The sequence below is a fragment of the Crocuta crocuta genome, unplaced genomic scaffold, assembly GCF_008692635.1.
Source record: "Crocuta crocuta isolate KB4526 unplaced genomic scaffold, BGI_CrCroc_1.0 scaffold1002, whole genome shotgun sequence".
Classification (NCBI taxonomy): domain Eukaryota; kingdom Metazoa; phylum Chordata; class Mammalia; order Carnivora; family Hyaenidae; genus Crocuta; species Crocuta crocuta.
This window is the reverse complement of record NW_027532185.1, coordinates 97600-108580: the sequence shown is the minus strand read 5'-3', so window position 1 is coordinate 108580 and position 10981 is coordinate 97600. Positions and strand designations below refer to the sequence as shown.

At 34.5% G+C, this 10981-nt stretch overlaps 1 protein-coding gene across 1 annotated transcript in view; it reads right to left on the bottom strand.

The window, feature by feature from the left end:
• Positions 1 to 2008: 2008 nt before the first annotated feature.
• The window catches only part of LOC144242552 (rab proteins geranylgeranyltransferase component A 1-like), a 95574-nt gene continuing 86601 nt past the window's right edge, over positions 2009 to 10981 (bottom strand). Inside the window, exons 6-7 of the mRNA XM_077777522.1 lie at positions 10119 to 10279; positions 2009 to 4531 (exon numbers count right to left, since the gene is read on the bottom strand). Coding sequence (XP_077633648.1) covers positions 4340 to 4531; positions 10119 to 10279 — 353 coding nt within the window. The 3' untranslated portion in view covers positions 2009 to 4339. The remainder of the gene's footprint in view (positions 4532 to 10118; positions 10280 to 10981) is intronic.

Sequence of the window (10981 nt, the reverse complement as noted above, 5' to 3'; positions counted from 1 at the left end):
TAGGAGTTACCAGCATAAATCACACTGCAGTGATAGGTGAAAAGACTCTCCAGTCTACTAGAATTCAAGTTCTAATGATTACCTGTCAAATGGCCCTAAGAGTCATCATCACCAGGAAGAGCAGACATGGCAACTTGTATGGGAAGGGCATGTCCTTGCAGCCTCACAGCTAAACTATATTGATGGAAAGAAAACTGGCCTTCAAAATGTGATGTGGGAGGCTAAGTGTTAAACCACTTAATGAATGTTTTAAAAAATCCACCACTAAAGAGGAGAATTCAAACATCAAATCACTTGTTTAAAAAGAAAAGTGTGAATATTCTATGATCTCCAAGGTGCTTGAAGGATAATACAGCTACTTGTTTAAAAATTAAATTGACCTTATTTTTCATAAATTTGATTTATGAATCATCTCACAGATAAATCATCAGCTTTGAAGAGTCCTGTTATCTTTTGAATGTATTCTATCTGACATACTTTAGGAAACTACCTGGAGTTGGCAGAAAATGTCACTGTGTTTTAATTACTTGATTCAGGAGCAAATCATAGTTCAGTGAATGATTTCTGTGTAAAAAGAACATCAGCAGTCTATTATCTACTTCAAGTAAGTTGTTTTTAAAAAAACTTTTTTAAAATGTTTATTTATTTTTGAGAGCAAGACAGAGTGTGAGCAGGGGAGGGTCAGAGAGAGAGGGAGACACAGAATCTGAAATAGGCTCCAGACTCCGAGCTGNCTACCACCAAAGAAAAAAACACTTCAGGTTCTCATTCACCAAGTAAATATGAAAAACATTTCATATTCTCAGATACTAAGTGAGATGTGAAAACAGTTTGTAGGCAATCAATATACTATAAAACCATAGCCCATGCCTCACAGCACTGATTTCATACAGAATGAGGTCTGATGCTGGCATCTAGAACAATTTGCTAAGTAAATTAACCTATGTATTATTTGATTGCCTTTCTCACAAACCTGACACTGTTGACAAATGCTTAGAAACAAAACCAAGTATAAAACTGGGCAATTAATTGTTTAAATAATAGACTGATACCAACAAATAAATCAGTTCCAAGAAAATCTTTAGTTTCTTGGCATATATGCAAACTTTTAATAGTGAAAAATAGGAAACCATGCCCAAAAGTCATCAAAACAGATTTTTATTTCCTCTAAAAACTGTTATTGTGTGAAAATTATGAATAATCATATTTGTGGTTTTGAAGTGCATATAAGAAAATCAACCAAGAATAGAGCTAATTCATTTACTATCAATATTAGTAAATAACTTATTTGCGAGAAAATTATTTAATTATTGCTTTAAAGGATCAATATGATTTAGCAATCAAACTTCAACAAAATTTTTTGAGATCTTTAGGACTTTAGGCAAAGGGCTACCTTCTTGGGAAATATAGCTACGACAGAAGTTAATCATTAGCATAGTCATTATTTCAGATAAAGGGCTGTCAATCTCAGAAACTACCATTTTAGAAGTTAACTATTAATGTAACCATTTTACTATGGGCAACTAAGTATCACTGGAGATGGGAAAAATTGCAATTCAGTTTTCCTACAGAAAAATACCTAAATTTATAGTATCTATCTATCTATCTATCTATCTATCTATCTACCTACCTACCTTCCTTCCTTCCTACTTTTTTGGGTAGGCATTCCAACTAGACAAAGACACAGTAGCAACACAGGGTAATTGGTTTTAATATAGATCACTAAACTGAGTGGTATTTTCATTTTTGGTGAAAGAGTATGCATAACTAAACATCTTAAACATATGAATCAAAATTCTTTGACAATGTTTAACATTTTAAATTAGCTATTGAAACTTCTGTATTTCATATAACATATTCACTTTATTCATATAACTTCAGGCTTATGGTTGTACAACAAAACCAAAAAGTTTTTTCTTTGATTTAAAACTATAAAAAAATATTTATTTGCAGAATTTAAGAAAGCTGAAAAGAAAGCTCTTAGAATAATTTCTATTACATTCTGAGGCAACATGAAATATTTAAGGTTCTCTATCAAAATGTTTTAAACAGTTTTGTAATATTTTAATCACCATTAATCATATTTAGGAACCTTTAAATATTTCAGTAGTATTTAATAAATAACCTGGAAGAGAGATTATGAGGATGCTTAATGGATAAAATAGGGTACAATATGGGTTGGACCATGAGACCACAAAATACCCCCTTCCTTGTCTACATATAGATAGCTGCAGTAAAGGTATCATAATTTTCTGGTTATTATTCTGAGCTTACTCTGAATGGTTGTTTACATAAATGTGTATGCTGCATTCAAGAGGCCTTAACTCTTAAACTGTAACAAAGTACAGTATTTTAATTGGTGCAATTGTATTCAGACTCAATACTTCCATATATAGTGTGACCTTTCATGTTGCTGGTATTGAGGGGCAGGGTCAATACCTGGTGCTTCTAGGTATGTATTGTACATTTAGACCATTGCATAAGTTTGATTTTGGGAAACATGATTTAAGATCAATCTATTAACAAAATAGTTTATAATGTGATTCCACTATCCCTGATTTGCATAATATAAAAGGGGAAAGAGACACAGAAGGGTCCAAAAAGATAGGAGATGGGCTGTACAATGGGCAGACAGTTAAGAGCAGCTTGAGAGGCTGGGAAGGTTTTCCTTTCACCTGGATTCAGTTATATCTACAGGGGATTGGAAAGGTGAGGCAAGGGCTATATTCCTTGGTTCTTTTCATTTCCTAGAAGTCTGTGACCAGACAGAGCTAGCTTCCCTTAAGATCTCTAAAATCTAGAGAGCTCATAGTCCCACTGCAACTGAAGTAAGAACTATGTGCTTTCTACTATAGCTATGGTTCTCTGATTGGTAATGTAGGCCAGAATGCACAAAAAGCATTTTATGTATTTAATTATTGAAACAAATGAAATCCAAACTATTGCTCAAAAAAGCAAATCATCAGAGCTTGGCTTCTGGAAAACTTTTAACATTGTCATGGTAACTGTAACTAGGTTTGTTGGCTATGTATAATTCTAAGATTTTTATGTTAAGTGTATATTAGGGTTTACCAATTGTCATACTGTATTGAGAGTCTTTAGTGACTTTAGGTTTACCTACCAGAAATGATATGAGAATTTATATAGTGCTTTCCTTATTAAGACTCAAAACCACAATTTCATGTTACTATGTTTTATGGTCTATGAGACTATAAAATACTAACTCAGGAAATAGTTTTATTTTAAAAGCTTAATGCAATAAAAAACCACTGTGATCTACTGTATTGGGGGAGTTGGCAGCAAACAATTTGCTGCATGAGATTTTTGATAGTCACTTTCAAGTCAAGGGGAAAACACCCCCCTCGTCAGAAAAACCATCTTAAGGATTGCACTGTATTTATCTTCAAAAGATTGAAGAGTCAAATGATTATCTTCAAAATCATTCTCCTAAGGTATGTAGTGTGTTACTATTTCCACCTTACATATGGAGAAAGTGAGGCCTATTTTTAGACAAAATAAACAATTTGTCTAATTTCATCAGTAATATAGCTAGGACTAAACTGGGTCCATATACGATTAAGCTCTAGTTACCTGACTAGATAGAATTTCCACATACTGATGAACATATCCAAATCTTGCCTCCATTCCTTCAGTCCCATATACTTTCCTAGTGTGTAAATGATCCACATACAAATAGCACTGCTAGCATTAAAAAATGTTGAGTAATGGACTCATGATTTGTTTGTAAAAGTGAGTGCCTTAATATTGGCATTTTCAGTAATTCTCAAGATAGAAAACAAAACAAACCTCTATTCCAAACATAGGCTCCTGCCTAGATCAGGATATTTTAGCTTTCCTCAATTACATTCACATGTGCTTTAATCATTGGTGCCATCATGCTTATATCCTTATATAAAGAAAATAGAATTAAAATAAAGGAAGTATGTGACCAGATGATTCTGAAGATGTGGATTTCAAACAAAGACCCAAAGTGGTAATCAAAAGCTTTCCTAATACCACAGAATTATTAACAATGCATAGGATCACTTTCATATCCATAGGTATATTCCTGGGAATCAATCCATTTACATTCATCTGCTAATTCCAAAGGTGTGTTATTTTAAAGCAGGCAAGCCAATGTGCTTTACAAGTGTTTTGTGTTCTTACAATGTCCTTTTCAAGGAAAATCCCCTTTCCGATTTCTATGCCCTGTTCTCTTGGTAATTATGTATGTCAACCTGGTGCTGTTTTCTAACATTTTTGAAACATTTCTTCCATGAAGAAGACTCTGAGGCCAGGAGGAATTTTCAAAGTGGGTGTACAATTTGGTGTATATCCATTACTGAGAGGACTCCTCTGGGTTTTCCAGGCTTGCGCTTTCCTTGGGAGTCTCAGAGTTCGCTTCTGGTATGAAACTAGATTCTGAAGCCTTTGATTGTAAACTGTCCCCATCAATGATAATGTCTTCAGGATTTGGTGGGGGTGGACAGAAATCTTCATTGGGGCAGATTTGCTGGAAAAGTGTTTCAGCCTGGCCAGGGAAAAAAGGACACAATAGTGTTTGGTTTTCAGTTTAAAATGTGTATACCTTTCTGAATTATTTTAAAAATGAAGTTATCACCCTTGAAAATTTCTTTTTAAGTTACCAAATTTTATCAAGTATATATGATCTTTTAAAATTCCACTTTCAGAATTTCATGACTTTTCTCTAATTGTATGCATGCATTCAGGCTCACCCTTCATGTATTATCAGTACTTGACCAGATTATCAAGTGTTAGATAGCTGAGAATTTAAGAACATGCATTCTACATGTCAGTATGAATACAATTTCCTTAAATTCTTTATGTAATTTCCCAATAGAGCCTATCTGTGATAGCTGTACAAATTTATCATATAATAATTTTAATGAGTCATTGTTAAAATTAAGAAAATTATTCATTATTTGTTCAACAATTTACTTTTCTGGAATAATTGAACTCTCGCTGGGCTTTAAGGGGTATAACACAGTGTTTAAGATCGTGGACTCTGAATAGATGGCCATGTGGAAATGGTGGCTATGCCATTTAGCATCAATGCAATTTGGGGGAATGCTTAATTAACTTCTGAGCCTTGCTTTTCTTGTCTATAAAATGGCAGAGACTAACTAAGCATCTATATATGGTAGCTGTTATCACTGTTATTGATAATGATTTAAAATGTGAAAATTTAAGCTCAGCTTAGTCTGGCAGGGTAAGAGAAGAAAAAAGTGAATGTGATCTTAATTAACGACAGATACATACATACACACACGTGAAAGTAAATGTAACAAGAAACATTGCTATTCTATTCTAAACATATCTCTACTTTTGTTTAGATGAATACAGCTCATTGTTAGATCAGGGTCCTTGCGAAACTAGGGAGCTTGCACTCTATCCTATTAGTAACAAAAGCCATTAAATGGTTTTAAGATATAGGCTTATTTAAAAGGCTATAATGTCTTTCCATACTGCTTCAATCCTTCCTCCTGACATGCACACAAAGTCATCCATTAGGTTAGAAGTTGACAACTATGGTCCACAGGCCAAATCCAGCCTGTTTTGTAAATAAAGTTTTATTGGAACATGGGCACTCTCATTCATTTATCTATTTTCTATAGCTGTTTTTGCACTGTAATGGCAGGGCTGAGTAGATGCAAAAGTTATGACAGGGGTGGCAAAAGCTAAGCTATTTACCATCTGGCTATCTACAGTTGGTAGACTCATGCATCAGGTGATTAAAACTGACATTCCTTGTGAGTGGGTGGAAGGACAGTAAACAGAAACTTTTGAGCTTTGATGTGAAGTTGAAAGAAGAGATAGAGAGAAAAATAGTTTCTTCCTTTCTTGAGTATAATTCAAGGGTATATCTTTGGACATGCCATTTTACTATAACTATTGTGAAACAGAATATTTGAGATGCCTGCTTAACTCCCCACCCAGGAACTTATCATAATCATTGCTGGAGACACTTAGCTCCTAGAATCAGGAGGACTGAGGTCAGTCAGAGCCTCCATCTCACAATTCAGTTCCTCTAATGGTCTTTTTGTCTTTTATCTCAACCTTGTCGTACTATTGAAGTTCTCTCTCACCCTCACTTCCTTCCACTCTCTGCATACAATCAATGGCCAAATCCTAACAGTCTTCTCTCCTACTTTTTGACTCCATTTTTTCCTTCCCTCTAGACATAGCCCAGGCATACATCATCTTTCTGTTAGACAATAGCAACATTTCAGAACTGGACTGGTCACCTTGCCTCTAGGGTTCCCTTAGGTAATCCATCTCCATGCTGGCTTCAGAAGAGTCTTGGAAATGAAATTGTTTATGCCATTTTCTGGCTTAAAACATTTCAATGACTCTGCATTTCTAACAGGATAAAAATCCAAGATCTTTGTTATGGAATACAAAACTCTATAGGCCTACTTCTCTAGTCTTATCATTTATTTCATCTCATCTTCACCTTTCAGATCTTTTGCTTCACTAATATCTATTTATGGGTGCTTTCTTAAACACACCATGATGTTTATATCCTGGATTGGTGCAGATGTTGGAATGTTTCAGTTATCTTCATTTGTATGGGGAATTGCTACTCATTTTTTATATCCCTCTCTGTAAAGTTCTTTGACTCCTAAGTAGAGCTCATGGCTCCTCTGTTTTATTTTGGAACTTTGATATTATTTTATTATTGCATATACTACACTGCATTGTCATTTTTTACACGTTCTTCTCCTTACTAGATAGTGATTCCTCCAGGGATGACAAGGACTGGGTTTCATTCAAGTCTGGATCCTTAGTTCCTGGTGTGGAGTAGAATCCCAATATACAGTTTTTAATGCATTGAAGAACTTTAAAAACTGTATATTGTACAAATGTTGAATATAAATAATTATTATTAATACTACCACTTTGCTTCTACTCCAGTTCCTGTGTATCTCACAGCTTGTCTCCCTTTTGTTACCTCCCTATAGGATACATTTTCCACTGGACCTCAGTCGCTGTGGCTGGCTCCCACCCTCTGTTTCCATATATCCTGGTCACATTCTGTCTCTTAGGATTGCCAACCAGTCACAGGCTACTGCACCACCCTTATTTGTGTTCTACCTGCTTGTGGAACTCTCACCATCAGCCCATCTGCCACTGGCCCTCACTGATGCCAATTTCCTCCAGCCATCCTCCAGCCCTTACCATCTTTCATCTAATTGCTGGAACCTCTTAGGGTCAACTGCCATGTTCTGGAAGGTCTATCTAATGCTTCTTGGTCTGCTGCATTTTATTTGCTAACTAAGCCTCAATTGTGAGAGTTCTCATAAAGAGGCTAGTTCAGAGTAGTGAATTCTTAGCTTTTAAATCCTTCTTGCCCTTTATAAGACAAAAGTTAGCTTAAAGGGTAGCTTCAGGTGGCTAAAAACATTAAAAAGGCATAATTATATGGGGACCTGGTTTCTTTATATTGGGAAGTATAGAGAAGACACACAGTTATCGAAGACATTCCTATGTTTATTTAACACACATCTACACAAAACATAAAAAAATATTTTGTCAATCTAGCAGTTAAATGTATTTAGAATGTATCCATCCACATTAACAAGATGGAAGTAGCACAGCACACTAGATGAATGTACAAGCACTAGGGTCCAACAGACTTGAGTTTAACTTTTGGCTCACATATTTCCCAGCTATGTGATCTTTGGACAAGTTATTTAGCCCCTGTTGGGTCTTAGTTTCCTCATCTGTAAAATGGACATGTCAAACAGATACTCATATGGTTGTGAGGACCAAATGAAATAATACATATGTGATGCTTAGGATATTGTCTGGCACACAGAAAATGCTCAATGAATGGTGGCTTTAGAAAATGTGACACCTGGGGCGCCTGGGTAGCTCAGCTGGTTAAACGTCCTACTTCGGCTCAGGTCATGATCTCACAGTTTGTGAGTTCGAGCCTCACATCGGGCTCTGTGCTAACAGCTCAGAGCCTAGACCTGCTTCTGATTCTGTGTCTCCCTCCCTCTCTGTACCTCTCCTGCTCATGCTCTGTCTCTCTCTCTCTCAAAAATAAGTATTAAAAAAAAAAGAAAAAAAAAAGAAAATGTGACACCTAAAATTGCCCTTTCCTTCAATGGCATGAGAAATTGAAGGATAATGCAATATGTGAGCAAGTTGGTAGGTCATATGATCTATAAAACTAGTCTTCAACTTACAAATTTTGCACCAGAAGTCATAAACAGATTGCTATTATGCCATAAAGACAACATTCTAAATGGTGGTTAGGGTTCCGACATCAGCCAATTTAAACCATTGTACACCTGAAATATAATACAAAGAATACAGTACTATATAATTATTCTTGTTCTCATGGTAGTGGCACCTTTTAGGGGATGGAAGCTCCTGAAGGAGGAATAAGCTATCAATGATCTTGGGAGTAGAGAAGTATAGACCAGTCTGCTCATCAGTATGTGTGGATAAATGAGACACTACTTGTATTAAGGAAAGAGATATCATATGTCTTTTTCAGAAAAAAAAAAAGGAAGTAACAAACTATAAGAAACAGCAAGTCACAGAAAGAATCACAATTATCACTTGGGCTAGCAACATTGTGGCGATAACAGAGAATGTCTTGGTGTGCTCTTGTACACTTTAACTTGTATTAAACAAAGATATATTTTTAGTATGTTTTCAAATCATAAATAGTTCCACATGAATACAAGCAAGACAGGTCTATGCTCTTCAACATCTATACATTTACAAATAAGAAAAGCAGATGCAAACTTGGTAATTGGTAAAATAAACACTTTATTTATAAAAAAGAAAATCAAGAGGTGCTTATATTTGCTACATAGGTAAAGCCTAGGCAATGTTCTAAGAGCTTTTATGGATAATTTGGAAAACAAAAGTAATCAATTAGTGAGTGGGTTAAACAAAGGATAAAATACTGAAATTAGAACACAGTTTATCTGAACATACTATTTGTAAATATTATTACTGATGCCCTTTAAAGTGAACTGGAACCATCTTGGGTTCCTGTTAAACTAATAGAATAAATGATGGAGGACTTCCCACTTTTGATATCACTGGCTGAATAGGATTATCCAGGATCACCATTAGCCTCAAGATGAGAAACACAATGTGGCAAAAACTATAGATGCATGGAGTCATAGCCTTGCCACTGTGACTAAAAATTAAAGGGTCAATGAGGTCATTTGCTTCTACAAGATCCCTGCTGCTAGTTGGATTGAAACTTACATCTGTGATTTTAAAATAATGTTAAATTATCCATTTATTGGTTCCATAGATATGCCAACTATATCTGTGAAAAGTTTAGACTTGTGCCTCAAAAAATATATTTTGTTTTTCTTTCTTGTCAAGTGCAGAGAAATGTATTTATATATGCACCTGGATCTTCATCTTAATGGAATCATAGTTCACTTTTGGCAGCTTTTCTCAGCCTGTGCTCTACCAGTTCATAACCTTGCCCAGAAGTGCTGTCACAAAATTCCACTTTCATTAGCATCTTCCTCAGCAGCTATGACAGTAGGTTTGAGGACACCAGGTTGTGTCAAAACATTAAAGAAACCATGTTAACTGTGAAAAAATAAGTTACATGTTCTTTTCCAAAATAAAAAAATGTGTTAAGACCATTTAAAAATGACATTTCATATGTAATTACTTACTAACTTAATGTTACTCCTTTTGAAATGACTCAGAAGTTAACAAATAAAAACAGTTCCTGTATTTAAAAATAATAAGAGGCCACAGTTTAAATTATAAACGAAGTTTCTTTAGAAGACTAGCATTATAAATTCATTTTTCAGAATCTGTATTTCTAACATCTTCCATCCTTATTCCCACAATGGAACTCCTAAATGCTCTCTTGAAATTCACTGTTATAGTCAAGAATGTAAAAATATTGGATATTATATTTCAAGTATATTTAAAGAAGCTTTGTCATTCATAGGAAAAAGTTTATGGGCAAATTACAGAGGTGGTATTAAATGACAGAGATGCTTTTACAGTCTTTTCTCCCAAATCCCAGAGGAAAAAACAACTTACTTTCCTTACCACACCAACTTTAACACAAAATTGAGAAACATCAACAGCCTTACCTGTTTGACTGCATTATCATTTCCTAAACCACAGTCTGGGCCAGAGCAGACATAAACGTTGGATGGTAAATCATTATAAGAGTTCCTGCTGACATCTGAAGAATCTCTCATATTAAAGTAAAGAGCCCACAGAAGTCTTGGTTTTTCATTTTCTTCATTTTCTAAATGTAGACATAAATTTTAGTCACATCTGAAACACAATAATCCTGTCATTTAATACAATATGTAGCTAACAAAATCATGACTGTATAGTGTACTAAATCAGAGCTTTGTATGTAAAACGATTGTAAATCTGTATCCACGCAGATATATTTCAAGCAGTAATGGGTTTTCAACCTCTGATAAGTAAAATTTAAAAAATTATTTTGATTACTAATATGTTACTTAGATATAACACCATTTGTATTCTCTTCAATTTCTATCATTTCTCCTCAGCAGTATCATTCATCCTTAAATTATGTCAGTGAAGAAGATAACACATTTTTTTTTATGTTTCATATATACAAATCAACTTGAAAAATATATACAGTAAGTTAATGATATATACAGGATTATAAGGTATCCAGAAGAGACAAGTCTATAGAGACAGGAAGTAGATTAGTGGTTACTTAGAGCTGGGGGAATTTGAGTAAGTGAAGGGTGACTGCTAACGGGTGTGAGGTTTCTATTTTAGGTGACGGAAATATTCTGAAATTGACTGTGGTAATGGTTGAACCATTTGATGATGAACATATTAAAAAATATTGAATTCTACATTTTAGGTGGGTGAACTGTACAGTATGTGAATTATATCTCAATAAATTCATAATTATATCTTAATAAAGCCACTATTAAAAATAGTATATATGGGATTAAAATAATGA